The 22500-nt window shown below is 48.7% G+C and overlaps 1 protein-coding gene across 2 annotated transcripts in view; it reads left to right on the top strand.

Moving 5' to 3' along the window:
• Positions 1-22500, top strand: part of rptor (regulatory associated protein of MTOR, complex 1) — a 174092-nt gene that overhangs the window by 129222 nt on the left and 22370 nt on the right. Inside the window, exons 22-25 of one of the 2 annotated variants that reach the window (XM_062545481.1) lie at positions 12755-12873; positions 17729-17832; positions 18352-18529; positions 19441-19551. In XM_062545481.1, coding sequence (XP_062401465.1) covers positions 12755-12873; positions 17729-17832; positions 18352-18529; positions 19441-19551 — 512 coding nt within the window. Of the gene's footprint in view, positions 1-12754; positions 12874-17728; positions 17833-18312; positions 18530-19440; positions 19552-22500 lie in introns of both variants that reach the window. The other variant, XM_062545490.1, reaches the window with a different exon arrangement.

The following is a 22500-nucleotide window of genomic DNA, read 5'->3' as shown; positions in this document are numbered from 1 at the left end:
ACGCACTGTCCCGGGACACCTAAGCACTGTCCCGGGACACCCAGACACTGTCCCGGGACACCCAAACACTGTCCCGAGACACTAGACATTGTCCCGGGACACCTAAGCACTGTCCCGGGACACCCAGACACTGTCCCGGGACACCCGAGCACTGTCCCGAGACACTAGACACTGTCCCGGGACACCTAAGCACTGTCCCGGGACACCCAGACACTGTCCCGGGACACCTAAGCACTGTCCCGGGACACTAGACACTGTCCCGGGACACCTAAGCACTGTCCCGGGACACCCAAACACTGTCCCGAGACACTAGACACTGTCCCGGGACACCTACGCACTGTCCCGGGACACCCAGACACTGTCCCGAGACACTAGACACTGTCCCGGGACACCTAAGCACTGTCCCGGGACACCCAGACACTGTCCCGGGACACCCGAGCACTCTCCCGGGACACCCAAACACTGTCCCGAGACACTAGACACTGTCCCGGGACACCTAATCACTGTCCCGGGACACCCAGACACTGTCCCGGGACACCTAAGCACTGTCCCGGGACACCTAAGCACTGTCCCGGGACACTAGACACTGTCCCGGGACACCTAAGCACTGTCCCGGGACACCCAAACACTGTCCCGAGACACTAGACACTGTCCCGGGACACCTACGCACTGTCCCGGGACACCCAGACACTGTCCCGAGACACTAGACACTGTCCCGGGACACCTAAGCACTGTCCCGGGACACCCAGACACTGTCCCGGGACACCCGAGCACTGTCCCGGGACACCCAAACACTGTCCCGAGACACTAGACACTGTCCCGGGACACCTAAGCACTGTCCCGGGACACCCAGACACTGTCCCGGGACACCTAAGTTAGATTAATTTCTCTTCCAAACAAAATTAAGTGCATTTTTATGTAGGCCTATAAGGGTTTTCTAAAAGCCCCTTTTTCCCATAAAATGATAATTATTATGTTTATTTGTATAGAACCCCTGGCGTGTAGTCATAGTATCTTTTCACTTTGTATGCTGTATGTTTGCCTAAATTAATAATTAATTTGCATCAACAAACACGTCACTGATTTCAAAGGTTCCGTGCCCTCCCCCCATTTCTCCCAATGGTTTCTCCTTCATCACGCAATGCGAAAGTTATCATAGTGACAGAACAGCTGACTGCAGAAGTGTCAGTGGTGCGCCCGCTTCGGATGTTATCAGTCCATTGAATGGGCGTTATCAATCGTAATCAGCCTCATAGTTATGGGTTAGAAGGCGCCATCTCCGCCTTCTAGCAGGTTCAGAAGGCTGTTATCACGCATTCGCATGGTTGACCACGATACAAACACATTAGGATCCCAGAATCCAATCAGACATCAGAAACGGAAATTACCGAGCAGTGACGAAGTAAAACGAAGAATTCAAATCGGAGAAAGGAAGTGAGCTGTGTTTCGTTGCGTTGTTATTATATTGAATTGTGCATTTGCAAAAGTGATGAAATCGGGGGGGAAAATGGTAGCCTACGCCATATATTACCCTGCACCGTATTGTTTGGTTGCTCATCTGGTTTATTCAGGTTTTTCATCTGGTTTATAAATGCATGCATTTCATATTGATTTGTGCATTTGCAAAACTTTAGATCGGGAAAAAATGTCAGACTACGCCACATTACCCAGCACCGTATTGTTTGGTTGCTCATCTGGTTTATTCATTGCCTAGAAATCTAGACGCACCCTAGCGGCCAAAAATATTTTTGCCTAGCGGGATGGTCTAGGGTCGCACCGTTGAGGACAAGCCTGCGCTAGGCTCGAGTTCAGCCTAGACAATCAGAACGCTCTATCTGTGTACGGAGTCCTTGAGCCCGCCTTAGCTCACCTTCGGCTTCCGATAAGATGCCAGGGGGCTGGACCATGCGTCCTCGTTCGACGAGTTAGGTTTGAGACCGTATCGCACAACCATAGAGAAAAACAAAAGTTGGATGAGGCTAACGAAGCGTGCTCGTTTGAATCGGCTTTGGAAGAGTTAGACTTGGGCTTTTCTTTGAAGTTTGAGCAGAAAGAAGCACTCAAGTCATTCGTTTTAAAGAAGGATGTATTTGCCGTTTTGCCGACCGGCTACGATTGGTCACAAATGCTGGCCTATTACATGCAGAGGCAGTTTGAAAGACAACTGTTCATCCCACCCACAGGCTTCAACTCTGTCAATGGTCCGACCCCAAACTATACATGTCTGTGTAGTTTGGCTTGCCAGGCTAGTTTATTCAGGCTTTTATGTCTAATAAATGGCTTGATTGCATGGTAATTTTGCTAGCAATGAAGTTGAATTAACATTACATAATTGGGCAAATCTGTCAATGCAAGGTAGGCCTACATAATTTATAACTAATACTATTGATACTATGAAATTCATTCATATTATTATAGGGTGTTGCAGGGATTGATATGGTGCTTGCTATGCTAAATACAAAATCCCAACACCCAAAAAACTACCACCACTCAAAAATATAGTCGTAATGGTGATGTCATCCTGACCTATGGTCCTCTCAAGCACACAGAAGGGAGGAATATAACTTGTAACTTAAATCGCATTCACACCCCAAGCGTTCAAAGGGTATTACAGCTTAAATCACATCTACACTCCTCAGGCTTTCCAACAATATATGATTTAGGCTACTTCAGATGAGCTATGCTTATATTACACCCAAAAAACTACCAACACTCAAAAATATACGTCAGTCTTACCGGTGATGTCATCCTCGCATATGGTCTTCTCAAGCACAAAGAAGGGTGGAATATAACTTATTACAGCTTAAATCACATCTACACTCCTCAAGCTTTCCAACAATATATGATTTAGGCTACTTCAGATGAGCTATGCTTATATTACACCCAAAAAACTACCAACACTCAAAAATATATGTCAGTCTTAACGGCCATCTCCACCTTCTTGCAGGTTCAGAAGGCTGTTATCCCTCCATTGAATTGGCATTATCAATCGTAATCAGCCCCATAGGTATGGGTTAGAAGGGGCCAGCCATCCGAACCTGCTAGAAGGTGGAGATGGCCCCTTAACCCATACCTATGTAGCTGTAATAAGTTATATTCCACCCTTCTTTGTGCTTGAGAAGACCATAGGTCAGGATGACATCACCGTTACGACTGACGTATATTTTTGAGTGGTGGTAATTTTTTGGGTGTTGGGATTTTGTATTTAGCATAGCAAGCACCATATCAATCCCTGCAACACCCTATAATAATCTGAATGAATTTCATAGTATTGTAGCGTGTCTAAGTTCTTAAAAAGACTTGTGTGAGTTGGGCTCCTACATCATGTACATGTCAAGAGTTGTGGCGTGGCTGTGGCCGACAACAGTCATTATTAAAAGTACCGGTTTGTGATAAACTGTCTCGTCATTGACACGGGACGTTACAGTATCAATAGTATTAGTTATAAGTTATTAGAGTGCATGAAAAATGCACTCTATTGTTATTCCAACTATTCTTATTATTATTCTTCAACGCTTTTTGTGCGTTTAATGGTTATGGTTATGGTTATGGTTATTTAGCAGACGCCTTTGTCCAAAGCGACATACAAATAAATAACAATACAATTAAATAACAGTGAACAATTACAAAAAGGGAGAATAGCAATATTATCAATAAAACAATCAATTAAGCACTAACCTAATGAGAAATAAATGCAACTTCAACGGTTTAACTTTGAAACTTCATTCAAACTGTGTCACGTAGATCTTACTTCGGTGACTTGGGCTTTGTACTTTTCAACTTTGTAACTTTTATACTTTTTAAACTATTTAATTAAAACTATCAAAATTTCCCCATAGACTTAACATTGTGATTATGACATCACCGATTAGAATCCTATGCCAGAACTCTCTCTCCCAGGCTTTTAGAATCCTATGCCAGAACTCTCAGGCTTCTAGAATCCTACTGTATGCCAGAACTCTCTCTCTCAAGCCGCCTTCACATTGGCACAGTAGATACGGCTGCGAAACGGCCGGAAGTCATGCATTTCCTATGGAGATTCGCAGACCGTATGCGAATGGGTCCGTACAGTGCGGTGCGAAAAAAATCGGGTCCGTTGGTCATCCGCATGCGTTAAAAAAATTGAACTCGTACGACAGCAACGGACGGTTCCTATCCGAAGGAAGTTAGCGTTGCTATGGTACTGATAAACAAATTGAATATCTATCTTTTATAATGTCATATTACATGCTTTTAAACGATAAAGTTTAAAACAAAAGTCATCGAAAAGGAACGTGTATGATCCATAGTGGTGCACAAGCCCATCTTGTGAAAAATAAAATGAACGGTTGATGTAAAATAAATAATTATTTCCAAACGAAGTTTTTTGTCATGTCACTGTCTTACATGGTCTCTTAACACTATTAGGGCAGTTAGACAATTAATTTAGAAATAAAATAGCACTATTGTACATTTTACTCCCAAACTCGAAAAGCCTCCGACACTTCCAACGGTCAAGTCCGACGTCCGACGGGGGAGCACTGCGAATTACGGAGTGCCAATGTGAAGGCGGCTTCAGGCTTTAAGCATGCAGTCTGGCTCTAATAAGACTACAGATCCTATTCAACTGTTCCCTGTGCCCAAAACTGTTTCAAAATAAAAATCCTCACTACCATAATTCACTATCAAATCATTCAACCATTTAAACTACTCAACTATTTAACTGTTCAGCCATTTTAACTGTCAGTTGTCATCAGCTATTTAAACTGCTCAACTATTTATACTCAACTATTTAACTGTTTGGCTATTCCAACTGTCCGTTTTCATCAACTATGACTCCCTCCAACTGTTTCTACTGCCTGAAACTAAATTCACTATTAAATAATTAAACTATCTAAACTACTCAACTATTTAACTATTTGGCTATTCCAACTGTCCGTTTTCATCAACTATGACTCCCTCCAACTGTTTCTACTGCCTGAAACTAAATTCACTATTAATTAATTCAACTATTTAAACTACTCAACTATTTAACTGTTTGGCTATTCCAACTGTCAGTTTGCATCAACTATGACTCCCTCCAACTGTTTCTACTGCCTGAAACTGTTTCAAAATAAAAGTCCTCACTAAAACAATTCACTATTAATTAATATCTATTTAAACTATTCAACTATTTAACTTTTCAGCCATTCTAACTGTCAGTTGTCATCAACTATGACTCCCTCCAACAGTTTCTACTGCCTGAAACTGTTTCTTGATGAAAGTCCTTACTTCAATTATTCACAATTAAAGAATTAAACATTTAAACTACTTTTACTACATTTATTACTACTTTAAACGAATTAATCAACTGTTCAGCCATTTTAACTGCCAGTTGTCTTCAACTATGACTACCACCACTTATTTCCTCTGCCCACAACTGTTTCAAAATAAGTCATCAGTGCCATAATTCCGTATTTAATAATTTAACTATTTAAACTATGCAACTATTTAACTCATTTAGCTCAACTATTTGAACTAGCCTACTCAACTGTTTAACTTTTTGCCCATTCCAACTGTTAATTGTCATCAACTATGACTCCCATCAACCTTTTTTCTACTTCACCTCTATCTTTGTGCTTGAATGATATTTAAAACATTATCTAACAATATTTTGCAGAAATGTTTACATTTTCATGCACTCGTAATTCCCTGGAATTGCTTTCTCTAGTTTTATTTATTAGACCTAAAAGCCTGAATAAACCAGATGAGCAACCAAACAATACGGTGCAGGGTAATAATATATGGCGTAGGCTACAATTTTTTCTCCGATTTCATCAGTTTTGCAAATGCACAAATCAATATAATAACAACGCAACGAAACGCAGCTCACTTCCTTTCCCCGATTTGAATTCTTTGTTTTACTTCGTCACTGCTCGGTAATTTCCGTTTCTGATTTCTGATTGAATTCTGGGATCCTAATGTGTTTGTATCGTGGTCAACCATGCGAATGCGTGATAACAGCCTTCTGAACCTGCTAGAAGGTGGAGATGGCGCCTTCTAACCCATAACTATGAGGCTGATTACGATTGATAACGCCCATTCAATGGACTGATAACGTCCGAGGCGGGCGCACCACTGACACTTCTGCAGTCAGCTGTTCTGTCACTATGATAACTTTCGCGTTGCATGATGAAGGAGAAACCATTGGGAGAAATGGGGGGAGGGCACGGAACCTCTGAAATCAGTGACGTGGTTGTTGATGCAAATTAATTATTAATTTAGGCAAACATACAGCAAACAAAGTGAAAAGATACAATGACTACACGCCAGGGGTTCTATACAAATAAACATTTAATAATTATCATTTTATGGGAAGGGGCTTTTAGAAAACCCTTAGAGGCCTACATAAAAATGCACTTAATTTTGGACAGTGTCTGGGTGTCCCGAGACAGTGCTTGGGTGTCCAGGGACACTGTCTGGGTGTCCCGGGAAAGTGCTTAGGTGTCCTAGGACAGTGTCTAGTGTCTCGGGACAGTGCTTGGGTGTCCCGTGACAGTTCTTAGGTGTCCCGGGACAGTGGCTGGGTGTCCCGGGACAGTGCTTAGGTGTCCCGGGACAGTGTCTAGTGTCTCGGGACAGTGTTTGGGTGTCCCGGGACAGTGCTCGGGTGTCCCGGGACAGTGTCTGGGTGTTCCGGGACAGTGCTTAGGTGTCCCGGGACAGTGTCTAGTGTCTCGGGATAGTGTTTGGGTGTCCCGGGACAGTGTCTGGGTGTCTCGGGACAGTGCTAAGGTGTCCCGGGACAGTGTCTGGGTGTCCCGGGACAGTGTCTAGTGTCCCGGGACAGTGTCTGGGTGTCTCGGGACAGTGTTTGGGTGTCCCGGGACAGTGCTTAGGTGTCCCGGGACAGTGTCTAGTGTCTCGGGACAGTGCTTAGGTGTCCCGGGACAGTGTCTGGGTGTCCCGGGACAGTGTCTAGTGTGCCGGGACAGTGTTTGGGTGTCCCGGGACAGTGCTTAGGTGTCCCGGGACAGTGCTTAGGTGTCCCGGGACAGTGTCTGGGTGTCCCGGGACAGTGCGTAGGTGTCCCCGGACAGTATCTAGTGTCCCGGGACAGTGTCTAGTGTCTCGGGACAGTGTTTGGGTGTCCCGGGACAGTGCTTAGGTGTCCCGGGACAGTGTCTGGGTGTCCCGGGACAGTGCTTAGGTGTCCCGGGACAGTGTCTAGTGTCTCGGGACAGTGCTTGGGTGTCCTGGGACAGTGCTCGGGTGTCCCGGGACAGTGTCTGGGTGTCCCGGGACAGTGTCTGGGTGTCACGGGACAGTGCTTAGGTGTCCCGGGACAGTGTCTAGTGTCTCGGGACAGTGCTCGGGTGTCCCGGGACAGTGTCTAGGTGTCCCGGGACAGTGCTTAGGTGTCCCGGGACAGTGCTTGGGTGTCCCGGGACAGTGTCTAGTGTCTCGGGACAGTGTCTGGGTGTCCCGGGACAGTGCTTAGCTGTCCCGGGACAGTGCTTGGGTGTCCCGGGACAGTGCTTAGGTGTCCCGGGACAGTGTCTAGTGTCCCGGGACAGTGTCTGGGTGTCTCGGGACAGTGTTTGGGTGTCCCGGGACAGTGCTTAGGTGTCCCGGGACAGTGTCTAGTGTCTCGGGACAGTGCTTAGGTGTCCCGGGACAGTGTCTGGGTGTCCCGGGACAGTGTCTAGTGTGCCGGGACAGTGTTTGGGTGTCCCGGGACAGTGCTTAGGTGTCCCGGGACAGTGTCTGGGTGTCCCAGGACAGTGCGTAGGTGTCCCGGGACAGTGTCTAGTGTCTCGGGACAGTGTTTGGGTGTCTCGGGACAGTGCTTAGGTGTCCCGGGACAGTGTCTGGGTGTCCCGGGACAGTGCTTAGGTGTCCCGGGACAGTGTCTAGTGTCTCGGGACAGTGCTTGGGTGTCCTGGGACAGTGCTCGGGTGTCCCGGGACAGTGTCTGGGTGTCCCGGGACAGTGTCTGGGTGTCACGGGACAGTGCTTAGGTGTCCCGGGACAGTGTCTAGTGTCTCGGGACAGTGCTCGGGTGTCCCGGGACAGTGTCTGGGTGTCCCGGGACAGTGCTTAGGTGTCCCGGGACAGTGCTTGGGTGTCCCGGGACAGTGTCTAGTGTCTCGGGACAGTGTCTGGGTGTCCCGGGACAGTGCTTAGCTGTCCCGGGACAGTGCTTGGGTGTCCCGGGACAGTGCTTGGGTGTCCCGGGACAGTCCACAGGCCACCAGCAACAGTACAGTACAGTTATTGCTCTAACTGCCTCTCCTCCAGCACCTGTGCTAATTCACTCACACACACACACAGGCACACACACACACACACACACACACACACACACTGCTGCATGGTCTAATGGCGCTTCTAAGCCCACAGCGTCCGCAGCGCTGCGTATTCTCTGGCCGTTAGCCAGGTGGCGGCTGCGGCGGCGGATTAGCGCGTGTGCCTAAGCACACACATGAGGGCGGCCTCATTAGCAGCGGTGAGGGGAGATGAGACGAGCCGGTGAGGAATGGCGAGGTGGATCTCTTATCACAGCTCCCTGCTCCCCACACGCCACACACCGCAGCACTGCAGAGGCTCCCCCGACTGCACTCTCTCAATCAGATCTGGATTAAAGGCTCAATCCATCACTGGAGGTGGTGGAGGAGGTGGAGGAGGGGGTGGGGGGGTTGCCCCTATAGTATAGGAGATGGCCGTATAGATCCTGCGCATCTCGCCGTGGTGGAGGGTTGAAATGCATGTGTTGGATCATAATCAGTGCCACTGTCATGTCTCCCTCGTGCTCTCGTCAGGCTGGAGATGCCTCCCCCCCCCCCCAATCCTGTCTGCAGCGCCAACAAAGCATGCCCTCTGTTTAGCTTCATTTCAGCAACAATGGATAGCCGCCATTTTCGATGAATGAATAATGGAGCAGCGGGTCTTGATATGGAGAGAGAGTGTTTACGACACGGCCGATGAATTCACGGAGCCGGATTTGGCCAACAAAAAAAAAGCCCAGTCCGTGCCACTCTGTGGAGTTGAGCCATCTCCCCCCCCCCCCCACACACACACACAAAAAGCATGCACTCTTGAGACATCATATTGAAGCTGATGTTTCCTCGCTACTCCTCCAGATCCATATCGACTGCCTTTTTGCGAATGGCCATTTGCCCAATGAGTACTATGGGAGCCATCTTGACATATTCACTCTGCCCTCCTCTACACCGGTGTGTGTCTGTGCATTGCAGAGACTTTTAGACAGGAGAGGAGGTGAGGAGTGTGAGTGGCACTTCTCTGCAGCGGCATCCTCCGTCTCATAAAGGGGGGTATGGATCGCGCTCGGGCAAAGCGGATGTGGGCGTAATAACTCATTTTGTAGGCGCTTCACCGCCGGCTCGCACTTTTCTGCAGCGCAGGAGCAAATAAACTGAAAGGCTTCGCAGAGAAGTGAAGCCACAATTGTGCTCAGCATATATAGTGAATGAGAGAATGGAAACTGGCGTCGTGCAGAAGGTAAATTGCCCTCTAGTATTGATGTATTGATCGATTCCTTGATGATTGCAAAGTTTGTATTGAATGAAAAGGTAAGACCTAGGCTGGGTGAACCCTGCCTGAACTTCCGGCAAATTCGGATTTCGCCCCAGCAGCTCAGGCTGGAAACCTGCACATTTATCTCTTCTGTTCCCTGGCAGAACCTTTGGCTCCAATCAGAATCTAGCTTATCCAAAAGACGCACCGGATCGTTGGTCTGATTGGTTGAAGGACTATCCAAGCATACGGAGTCATTTGAACGATGCCCATTGATCATGCCTCTTGTGCAGTAGAAACAAAGCGCAGCCTCCCCATACTAATGTTCAATCTTAAAACATTTAGCTTAGTATGGTGATAGCCAGACTAAGGAAGACCTTCTTTTAGTATTTCTGGGCTGCCTGGTATGTGTTAGCCCTCCATGATCCTCATAGCCGTGGTGTGTTACCAGCACATTGTCAAGTAGGTGTCCCATCCCAGTTCTCCCTCCAGATCTCCGAGGGCGATGGTCTCGTACGAGGTGTTGTCGAGCATGAGGTAATCTCATCAGTGGCGGCGGTGAGCGTGACCTTGTGCGGGCAGCTGCTAGCAGCGCTGGCTAACCTCATGGAGGGCCCTCTGGTGAAGGCCAAATCACCTTCGCCTTCACACCCCATCAGCTCCTCTCTCCGTCTCCCTCTCAGCCTCTTTCATTCCCTCATCCCACTTGTGCCCATCTCTGCCATCCTCTCTCCCCCTCCACCCTTTTTGTAACTCCTGTGATCAGCTCTTGTATTGTTCACCCTCCCCACCCTACCCCCCCCCCCCCACACACACACACCCACAACACCCATCCCCTTCAGACCAGTGTGTTGCTCCCTCCTGTCTGCCTCTCTCCCAATTCTCCGATCTTCCTCTCTACTGCTCGTTACCTTCCTTTGTAATGTTTTTTTGAAAGTCTTCGTTTTTGTTTGTCTTTCATGATTTGCGCAGTTGTTACATTTTGACAGTCTGATGCAGGAAAAGTGTTTTTGGTGAAATTTCAAACTCTCTTTTCCCCTCCCTCCTTTCTTCAACGTTCCTCTATCTCTCTCTCTCTCTCTCTCTCTCTCTCTCTCTCTCTCTCTCTCTCTCTCTCTCTCTCTCTCTCTCTCTCTCTCTCTCTCTCTCTCTCTCTCTCTCTCTCTGTCTCTCTGTGTCTGTCTGAGGTGTGTCCCAGCAGTCCTTACATAACCTCTTCTCTCTGCAGGTAGCATACACAATAGCACAGGAGTAGGCCGGTGCTAGCCTGCCGCTCTGTGGGGGTATGATCTAAAGTGAACACGGGCAGCTAGCGTGTAGTTAAAAGTGTGCTCTGTTTGTGCTCTGAGCCCTGTAAGCTCAAAAGAGTGAGCACTTAAAGCTAAGCTTTCAAGTACTTTATTTGCAGGACATAGAGGGCAACCAACCAGCAACTTTTTTCTGCAGTGCCGGACTTGTTGAACACTTGTAGCGCAAGGCAGGACTGTTGAGCTCCTAAGTGGGCATTAGGCCACACAGGGCTCCTCACTCGGCCTCCTCCTCCTCCTCCTCCTCCTCCTCCTCCTCCATCTCCTCCATCTCCTCCTCGTCCTCCTCCCCAGGGACGTGCGTTAGTCTCCCTCTGCGGGCCTCCATCTCACCCAGCGTGAAATCCTAATTCATTTGCCGTTTCTTTTACGGCTCTCGTTGTTACATGCCTTTACTATCAGTCGTAATTTGTGATGTAGAAGGGTTTTGAAGGGAGAGAGAGAGAGAGGGAACAGATAGAGGGAGAGAGGGAGGAGTGGAGGATGGAGGGAGGGAGGGAGGAAAGGAGGGCTAGTGGTTGCGGCGCTAGCACTGATGATCAACGGGGGTGGGGAGGAAGTCCCCGGAGATGGAGTTCAAGAAGCTCTCTGGATCGAGTATGTGCTAGTCATCACACACGCAATGAATGCCAATGACTCTGGGTGCGTTCCCTCCTCCGCTACGGCCCCACAGTCCCCGCACCCCACCACCACCACCACCCGCTCCACCCGACCGGCTCCACCCGACCGGCTCCTACAGTAAACAACTCCGTGGGGGGGCGGGTGTGAAGCTGTCAGCGCTACAGCCAGCGCCACGGTGGGGGGGCCCGGAGACAGATCCACACAGGCAAACCCAAGCTGACAGATGCTGAGAAGCATGTTGGCGGATCGGCTCACCGCAAAAACAAAAAAAGAAAAGTAAAAACACACACACTCAAAAAAAAAAAAAAAAAAAAAACAGAACAAGGGGCAGTATTTACCAGTTGACAAGAAGAGGGTGAAACGAGGCAGAACTCGAGGTGTCAGAGACCCACCAGGGGACACGGCTCAGTGATGGAAATGAGCGGCAGGCGTTCAAAAAAAACGCGACATGCCTCAAAAACACAAAAAGTCGACCGCTTGTTGGGGGAGGGTGTGTGCGCTGGGAGGGGGCAGGGTGGGGGGGGGGGGGGGGGCGTTTATTCAGGGGAACGAGCGAGCAAAGGAATATTAATGTCGCCTCCAAATGGCGGAGCGCTCCCCGGAGAGAGGGACGTAAATGTCAGCCAGGCCTCAACCTGTTGCCCCCGCGAGACGCGGCGCGGCGTGGGGTGCGTAATGATTTCTGTTCGTGATAATGATGCCTAATGATGGCGTCTGCCCTGACATCCGTCAGGCTCAGAGGAGGGATGATTCGCCCGCGCTGAGCGCCTCTGCAGTTCGTTTTTCTCTCTGTCAGTGGCTGTCTCTAGTCTCACTTTGATGTTCAATCTGATCCACCAAACAAGTGACACGTTTCCCAAAACAAATAGGCTTGGTCGATTGATTTGGTTATTTAGCAGATTAATCCGAGGAGATCCACAACGGTGAAGATGTATCTTTATTTTTTTTGGTGTGTTGACTAATCAGAAGGTTGACACGGAATGAGAAAATGGTCTCCCATCAGTGAAACAAATCTCCTGAGCACTAACGCTTACTCAAAACAGTTTTATCTTCAATGGACACACCTTCCATGGAAGGTTCACTTAAACTAGGCAACTTTTTTGTGTTCTACTGTTGTCGCATTTGTCACTTAATGAACATGGCCGGGTTTCCCAGATTCGTTAGGAAGCTCTCGAGTGTTAAGAACTTCTTAGGAGCGCTCTACTGTAAGAATGTTCTAAGAACGCTCCTAAGAAGTTCTAAGCACTTACGAGCTTCTTAACGAATCTGTGAAACGCGGCCCTTGATGCTCCTGATCTAAATGGTTTCCCCTGCACGTCTCGTCTCCTCAGGTGTGTCATTCAACAGCGTCTACACCCAGATCTGGAGGGTCCTCTTGCACTTAGCGGCCGACCCCTTCCCCGAGGTGTCCGACCTGGCCATGAAGGTCCTCAACTGCATCGCGTACAAGGTAATGAGCGCTCCTCCTGTTTTTTTATGAGCTCCTCAGCACTTTCCCCTGCACAGGCCCCATTTCCATACACACCCTGCAGACGCTGCTGCTGCTACACCGGCAGCCCTCTTGGCTTCCTTCACCTCCAGCAGCCGTTAGTATTGTGAAAATGCAATTAAATGCCAATGGCTCCCCAAAGGCCCCGCTATGTGTGTGTGTGTGTGTGTGTGTGTGTGTGTGTGTGTGTGTGTGAGAGAGCGAGCGAGCGAGCACACTGTCATAAGTTAAAGGGGTAATAACCACAAGCGGCTCCCCCCTTCTCCGTCTTGTTTTATCTCCGCTGCTGACATCGACAGTCCCCACGTTGGCCGCAGGGCCCCTCGTCGCTGCTTTAAGACCCCCTGCCGGGCCGGTCGTGTCGCGGCTCCAGCGCTAGCGAGCGGCTAATGAATTACCCGAGCGAAAAAAAGGGGGTGTGTGTGGGGGGACCTGCAGTGCCTCTGCTGTCTCAGGGCTCGTCCCGAGGATGCTGCACTGCGCCACAGACGTCGGCGAAATGCCCGGTTCTCTAAGGGGCAGGAGTGGGCCTCCACCCTTCAGCTGCTGAATAAGGCAGGAGTGGGCCTCCACCCTTCTGCTGCTGAATAAGGCAGGAGTGGGCCTCCGCCCTTCAGCTGCTGAATAAGGCAGGAGTGGGCCTCCACCCTTCAGCTGCTGAATAAGGCAGGAGTGGGCCTCCGCCCTTCAGCTGCTGAATAAGGCAGGAGTGGGCCTCCACCCTTCAGCTGCTGAATAAGGCAGGAGTGGGCCTCCGCCCTTCAGCTGCCGAATAAGGCAAAAGTGGGCCTCCACCCTTCTGCTGCTGAATAAGGCAGGAGTGGGCCTCCACCCTTCTGCTGCTGAATAAGGCAGGAGTGGGCCTCCACCCTTCAGCTGCTGAATAAGGCAGGAGTGGGCCTCCGCCCTTCAGCTGCCGAATAAGGCAGGAGTGGGCCTCCACCCTTCTGCTGCTGAACATGGGGGCTGCTGAGGGGGTCGTCTGTTCTTCTAGCAAGCAGTCGAGAGTTGAGAGAGGTCAAATTCAGCTACCTTTTTTAACTCTTATAGTTTCATGACATTTTGGACTGCATCCCACTGCTGACACAAATATTACCTTTTGGTTTTAAAACTAGCCTCAAGCTGAAGTTTCTGTCGGGGTCCATTAATAGGACCTCTGCACTGTATAGAAGAGTGTGATACATATTGCATTGACACTTCAGATTTAGTTCTTTAGATCTCTCTCTTCCTCCTTTAAAAACACTGTTGGTTTTTCTCTCCCAGTGGTTCCATAACTTTCACATGAGCTGTCTGCTGTATGTTTCATGTATCAGACCAAAAAAAAAAAAAAACCCATCAAACTTGAGTCAGTGAGTGAATCAGAGAGAGGTTTAGCCAGAGATCCTCACCTCGTGTTTCCCGCTCTTTTGATCTCGGGCTTTGAGGCGCGCTCTGGGAGCGGGGAGACTGAACACGGCCGCTTCTCCTCTCCGAGATCTAAGATGGCGCAGTCCACAGGCCGAGGGCCTGTGCCTCCCCACAGTTCATCTGGAGTAAAACAACCCCTCTCTCTTTGTACCGTGACCTAAGTAACAGGCCAACAGCCGAGGAAAAAATCCCCAGTTGGATCCCCTGGCCCGAGCTAAAGGGACGGATGGGAAGCGATGAGTTAGGTTTGTTTATCGATCGCGACGAGGGAAGCCTTTCCCTTCTGAGCACTGCGCCAACTTGCGCTTGAACTTCTCGTCAGCACGAGTCGTGCTTTCGCACCTCCGGTGAGCCGCACTTCAAAGGCACGTGCGAAGGAGGGAAGCCGTCTAATCGCGCCGGCTGCCTCCGCAGATCAGGCCCGGCACAAGAAGGGAACGAGACAAAAGCGAGACAGCACGTTGGTTTATGCGCGCAGCGTCACGGAGTTGTGGACCGACTTTGAAAGCGAGGGTGACGAGAGTGTGATGCCATTAGCTCGAGTGGCTGTTGTAAGGCCTTACACAGAACTTTGACACCAACGGTGACAAATTGAGTTTTCTACTTTCAGGCCCGGTGATTGTTCTGTTTTTTTTTTCTTTTTTTTTCTTTTTTTTTTAAGTGGTACGTTAAAGGTGTCTCCTCATTAAAAGTTTCTTTTTGTAGGATCTTTGTCACCGCATTAATTGTCATATTGGAAGGCAGTTAATTGGATTTGCACTTGAGTTGAAATGTGTTGGTGCTGGCATGGAACAGTTTTCTACTTCAGCTCGAGTATAATCTGAATGCCAGTGCTCGTTGTCTTTTGGAAACTTGCACTTACTCATGCTAATTAGAATACATTCATACTTGGATTAAGTTCACCGTATCATAACAATTTGTCCCCAAGTCGTTGTTAATTAGGTAGGACGTTCCTTGTTGGTGTCAGCCAGTGCCTACCATGAATTAATTAGCCTTTAAAAACAAGAAAGCACCATACGGAACTATCTTTGTTATGTTTTGCATGTTAAAATTGAAAAACTTTTTGTCATAAAATTATTCTTCATGGAATAATCCTGTAGGATTTGCCATTTTCCCAACACCCTTTATCTTTTAACCAATTCCATTCTTGACTACCACCATGAAACTCCATTTTACATCTTACGCCTCCCTTCCTAGAGATGAACACTGTCGTTTTCATGTTAAATAATGGACACAAACACACACAAACAAAAGTGCTGCTTTTGAAGTCATTGAATTGCACGCCCTCCTCTCCCAGTTGGGAAGACTCAGTGATAAAAATGTTTTCTGTACATCTTAATTTGCCGAGGCCTTTAATTGATGAATAAATAAACAAGTGCACTTTTGAGAAAGAACAGCCTGTACAGTGTTCAGGAAACTACACTGGGATTGGCAATAAACCCTGACCGTAATAAAAAACAATTATCCTCTGCTCGTAGCCCTCACACTGCATTGCACGAAGAAAACAACCTCGCTACCCTCTTACTTGAGAAATGTACAGCCCTCCCTCCCCAGACACTGGCTAGACTCAGTGCTGCAGTACGACAGTGACTTGGTGTGTTTGATTGATCATTTTTGAAAAGTGTCTTTGAAATACAGTTTTTTTTACATGTATTTTTATTGTCTTTAAAAGACACTTCTGTCTAGTAGAAAGGAACGTTGAAAATAATTAGAGTGGGGAAGATGGTTTTAATTGTATGTAAGTCTATGTAAAGCCTCCAAATGCAGTGTTCATTTTCATACTTTTATGCTAGTGTAACACCCTCACTGCCTTAATGTCTTCATAAAACCGAAGTGTCTAGGTTTCTGTATTTTGTCCGCGCACTCTCCGATATCTCTATCTGTACTCGCATGAGCCCTTGGATCCTCTTGCCATCAGCATTCATTAGTTCTATAGGCTGGTAATGTAATGCCAAACAGAGTTACCCGATATCACAGCCAAGAAAGAAAGCGGCTAAGGTGAAGTCATCTATGAACAAACCCCTCTTTGCTGCCAAGCACATCTCACACTTTGCATTGGAAATGTGCCAGTGAAATATTTAAGAGCTGCAAGTACCAGCTTCATATATTTTTTTCTGCCCCATCATTCTTTAATGAGTCTTTGATCTTGAAGCGGTGCGTTGGCAGAGTTGCGTCCCTGCCCAATCACCCTGTAAGATTCGCATTAGCTGACTGGACGGTTGCTCTGGCCCCTGGCTCTCCCCACTCGCCGGGCGTGCACTCATCACCGCGTCAGCGGCCGCTATAGCCGGCCCCGTCAACGCCCGGAGGCGCACCTGATGAATTTAAAACACGTCCCGCTCTGTCGAGATGTGTCAGGTTTTCATTTCGTCTGATTTAATTATTTCGCGAGAATTTTCCTCGAGGGTGTCCAGCGACGCTTTCAAAGGTATCTTTTTTCACGTGCGCGGATCTCGAATGAGACGCCGCGAACGTTTCCTCAGGTTGATAATACGGATTGATTTTCTCACATTGACACCTTTTGATGCTTCCTTCGACAACAAGTTTGTTTATTCCGCTTGTGTTTCATTATGTGTTTGCTGCCGTGATTTATGCCTTTCTTGTCTCCGCGTGTAATTAATATTTTGTCCCTGAAGTGGGGAAGCCTTTCAGATTAGAGCCTGGCACATTTCCATAGTAAGTGTCAATTCCTTGCCTACCGTTTCCTTCATTTATTTTCCACGGCTCCATTTTTAATGAAGCACCGGCGTGCAAACACAAGCAATTAATGTCTCCGCACAAACCCAAACATGCCAGCGACTGAAGAGAACCGGTGCACCAGCTACCCCTCCCCTCTCCGCACCAGCACAACTCATGTTATCAGCTAGTGAGAATTAGCATAGAAATCAAATAAAGCCTCATCTCCAGATGGCAAAGAAGAGAGTTGGAGAGAGTGAGAGAAAAAAAAAAGTGTGCGATTGTTTGAATGGTGTACAAGTTTGCCTCTGTCGCTCTTCCGTAAACAAGTTTGTACCCATCAGTGTTTCATTACTTCTCTTGTGCCAATTATGCCTCCTACTGTTTGGTGGAGAGACACTTAATGCGTCGTTTCTGCTTTTTAGTAATGATGGCGTCTGCCGGTGAGTGCCCATCAGGTGGAGGAGCGGGCCTGCTGTTGGGCGGCGTGGTGATCACAGCTGCTCTTCGTTTCCGCTCTCGCTCTCGGGTTTATAATCTGTCACATCATCTTCTGGCCCCCCGCTCGTTTGCTGGCCTCGGAGACGCCATGATTTCCCAAGCGGTTCTTAAGCGCGTGTTTTTTTTTTTTTTTTTTGAGACCGTGTTGTGTCGCATCAGGGTGCGGGGTCAAGGTGCTGTCCGGAACTGAGCGCGGTGTGTGTGTGTGTGTGTGTGTGTGTGTGCGCCGCAGGCTACCATGAACGCCCGCTCGCAGAGGATCCTGGACTGCGGCTCCTCCACACAGTCGGCCCCAGCCAGCCCCACCAGCAAAGGCACACACATACACCAGGCTGGGTGAGTCAGCGGAGCTCCACGTCCGCACAAACACACACTCACACAGCTCCACACTTAGAATGCCTGGGTTGCAAATAGCTGCAAACACACACACACACACACACATTCTCTGTGACCTGGACCCAATTTACCATGGTCACAGCAAACATACACTATAATCTCTACAGTATTTAACCATGAAGGCACATAGTCACAAGTGCTCTGAGACAATACCCTAATCAGCCTAATGAGCACCCACAATAATAACACAACAGCACACAAGATTCATGATTCACCACATGAAGTCTGTTCTCTTCCCCAAAACTGACTCTGATTTAGCTGTACTGTACACTCTCTGAGTCTTCATGAGCATCAATATATGTGCCCAATCCACACCACAGACTCCAGATCAGTAGAACAGAACAGAACAGAAACAGAACAGAAGTGTGCTGCATGTGTGCGTGCCAGACAGTGACTCTGCCCTGCGTCTTGTACCGTTAGTGCGCCCCACAGATCCAAACGCTGTTCGTCTCCTTCCAGTGGCTCCCCGCCCATGCCCAGCGCCAGCAGCTCCAGCCTGACCAATGAGGTGCCCAAGCCGCCCGCCCGCGACGCACCCCCTGCCCGGCCCCCCTACACGCCGACACTGGGGGGCCAGGCGCCGCACTCGCACCAGTTCCCCCGTACCCGCAAGATGTTTGATAAAGGGCCCGACCAGGTAGGAACTTCCGGAAGGCCTCCGGGAAAAGGATCCGCGGCGAAAAAGGCTTCTTTGTGAAGAAGCTGCTGTGGAAAGTCGTGCTGTTGTTGTTGTTGTTGTTGTTGTTGTTGTTGTTGTTGTTGTTGTTGTTGTTGTTGTTGCTGCTTCTTTAGGAGACAAACGGACTGCCTTATATAACAGGACCGAATGGAAGCTGAATTAGGTGTATGGAAAGTTCTAGAGAAGCGTTTGCTCTTTGGTCTGATGGCCGTGCTGTAATAAGCAGCATGTTTTGTGTACCTATTGATTTGGTTGTGCAAGTTGAAGGTCGAGAAGGGCTGTTGACACAATACATTAATCATGTTCTCTGACATTGCAATAATATACCGACTAATTCCTCTCTGCCTCTCTCCCCCCTGTGTGTGTGTGTGTGTGTGTGTGTCTGTCTGTGTCTGTCTGTGTGTGTGTGTGTGTGTGTGTGTGTGTGTGTGTGTGTGTGTGTGTGTGTGTGTGTGTGTGTGTGTGTGTGTGTCTGTGTGTGTCTGTGTGTGTCTGTGTGTGTCTGTGTGTGTCTGTGTGTGTCTGTGTGTGTCTGTGTGTGTCTTTGTGTCTTTGTCCATATCTGTCTGTGAATGTTCTGCTTCTCTGTGTGGTTTCCTGTCTGACTTTTGTCCTCTTGATGGAATTTCACTTTTTCCTCCTCTCTCCTCATTTCTCTGATGGAACACGTCCGTGTGTGTGTGTGTGTGTGTCTGTGTGTGTGTATGTGTGTGTGTGTGTGTGCGCTGTACTTTTGCTGTACTGCCCCTGTTCTCTTTGTCTCTTGTCTCCTCCTGTCTCTGTGTCTGTCTCTCTCTGTGTGTGTGTGTGTGTGTGTGTGTGTGTGTGTGTGCGTGTGTGTGTGTGTGTGTGTGTCCTGTGCGTGCCAGGCGGCGGAGGACGGAGACGAGCCGACCCCACACAGGAACTACATCAGCGCCACCATGCAGACGGGCCTGTGTGACTGGAGCGCCAAGTACTTCGCCCAGCCCGTCATGAAGGTGCCCGCCCGCGCCCGCCAACACACACACACACACACACACCTGGGTCCACACTGAGCATCCTTTGTACTCCAGTAGAAAAAGAGAGAGCTCTCTGCGCTTCTCCAAAGCCACAATAACAATCTGGAGCAACCAGGAGAGTGTAGAGAGAAAGAACGCAGGTGCAACACAGATGTCGTCTTCGTTTATAGTTTAGTTACTTTTTTAAGGCGCATACCGGTGACTAACATTTCCGTGTAAGGTTACATCTTCATCGGAGTCCTTCACACAGGAGTAGGGACTCAGGAGCAGGGAAGGATGTAATAGTAACCTTACATCGAAATGTTAGTCACCACCATGCACCTTCAAAAATAAAATAAAAAACTATAAGTTCAAGATCGCCAGATGTAAAAAGACAGAGAAAGACAGACAAAAAATACATCTGTAGGCTGCACCAAGGTTCTTTTACTGTAAATCATTTGTACTCAACATTGTTGGAACTCCCATGGCCTTGGTCTACTCTATAGCATGTGATGGCTTGAATGGACCATTACGACAGTTTAGACAAAGCCAGTGGCACAATGCTTCTGGCTCTCTCTAATGCCCTGGAGCCTGTTGAAGGGATGTGAGTGGTTTTCTTCACCAGAGAGGAGAGTGCACAGTGACCGTGATGCTGACTGTTTCTGCATATAAAGACTGTCAGATAAACAGATGAGCAAAACATATGATAAACTTTAACAAAAATTATAATGATGATAATAATAATAATAGTAATAAGCTTTTCTGTGTAGCACCTTCCATACACAGAATGCAGCTTAAAGTGCTGTACATTTGGAACATCATCTGAGCACTTTTCCTTATGGAAGCTCTTCTGAATGGTACTGTATTAAAAGCTTTCTGTAGATCGTAGATCAATATGTCATTTCAATGTAATGCCACTGCCACTGATTGTAACCACAAACAGTCTCGTAACTTGTTTAGAAGATTAGCACATTGTTGGTAAGAGGTCTTCTGTTTGTCTTGATCAGTTACATCACAGGATTAGCCTCGTTGTCTCCACAGAGGCCCTCAGCCCCAGGAGGAAGGTGCTCAGCGCTCCCCGCTAGCTATAGATCCTGTCTAATTGCCAGTGTGGCCTGTGATGCAATTAATAATGCACTTGAGTTATTATGCTTGAGGATCAGTGATCAGTGTTCATTAACGGAGACACACACACACACACACACACTCACACACACACACACACACACACACACACACACACACACACGCACAGACAGCCCAACAAGAAATCACACACACACACACACACACAGACAGCCAGCCCAACAAGATATCACACACACACACACACACACACACACACACACACACACACACACACACACACACACACACACACACACACACACACACTCTCACACACCTCTGCATCATTCTACCTGCTAGCATCCTGGCCAGTTCGGAGGCCCTGCGCAGCAGTGGAGTAATTCCTGTCGGACATGCCCTCGTGTGCTGCCTGAGGAGGTTGGCCACGTTCAACTGGTGTCTGACACCGAGAGCTTCGAAGTCAAAATCGCCCTCTTCGCAGCACCCAAGTTGTCCACGAAGCCTTGGCTTGTAATAGAGATTGACATTGTCAGTGATTTGGAATCAAAGCTTCGGCCTTTGATGTTGGCGTCGTGTACTGTTTGTCTTAAGACGCCGGGGTGGAAGATGCCGTGTTCTGTGATTGCTCCTGTCACGGAACCAACAGTTGAGACTTTGTTCCCGCGTGGCGCGGTGCATACTGAGCACGTTGTGCTCGCCCGCCCGCCTCAACGCTCACACTGACAGTGGCTGCGAGCGCTGCAAGTCCTTCCTTGTCAACTCGGAGGAACCTTGAAGTCATGCGAGGCTCTCATCACCGGGCGTTTGCTCCACCCAGCAACTCGGCTGACCTCCCCCTCCACTCCATCCCTCCCTCCATCCCTCCCTCCATCCCTCCATCCCTCCCCCTCCACTCCATCCCTCCCTCCCTTCCTCCCTCCATCCCTCCCTTCCTTCCCCCCTTTCCCCTCGCATCCTTTCATCCTCCCAGCACTCAGAGGAAGAGGAGGGGAAGGCCTGTGTCAGCTCGTCTTCTCCGACGCGGCTGAATCTGCCGAGCGTCCTCGATGTGCCGCGGCCGGGCCGGCTCTGGGCCGGAGGGTCTGCTGCTCATCCGCTCCTGCGCTGCTGGTGGTGCTGGTGCTGCTGCTGCTGGTGCTGGTGCTGCTGCGTTGCAGGATTTTGAGTGCTCCCCATAAACTTTCCTTTACTATCGCCGGCCACCGCTCACCCCTCTCACCCCACGCACACACACGCACACACACACACACACACATACACACGCACACCTCCGCTCACTTCTTCACTCACTCACTCACGCTCTCTCGCCGCCGCGCAGGTTAGCGGATGTCTGCGTCAGCAGGGCTGGCTGTGGGGATGGGTGGGTGGACGGTTGGATGTGGCCATTTTTTACTTTTCTTGTGTGTGTGTGTGTGTGTGTGTGTGGATGGGAGCAGTGAAGTCAAAGTGGACCTTTCAAGAAGAACCGCTCAGTGAAATTCAATTTTTTGCGCTCTCTTCTGGCCCAATTGACTGTGAATGGGAAAGAGCAGGGAGCGAGTGTGTGTGTGTGTGTGTGCGTGTGTGTACGTACGTATGAAAAGGGCACGTCTAAAAGGGCTTTTCTGAAAGCAGTTCTGAGCTGTAGAGAATCTAATTTTCTGTTCCGTCATTTTTCCTGTTGGAGCTTGTGAACGTGGCTGAGCAGTGAATGTGTTGACCTCAGACTCTGAGTTTGCTGGTTTGTACACACATTTGCATTTTTGTTTTTGTACATGTGTCTGTACTTTTTATATATATATATGTGTGTGTGTGTGTGTGTGTGTGTGTGTGTGTGTGTGTGTGTGTGTTGCTGCTGTATATTCTAGAGCAGCATTAGCA

Source organism: Sardina pilchardus, chromosome 1 (genome assembly GCF_963854185.1).
Source record: "Sardina pilchardus chromosome 1, fSarPil1.1, whole genome shotgun sequence".
Taxonomy (NCBI): domain Eukaryota; kingdom Metazoa; phylum Chordata; class Actinopteri; order Clupeiformes; family Clupeidae; genus Sardina; species Sardina pilchardus.
This window is presented reverse-complemented; position numbering and strand designations above follow the sequence as displayed.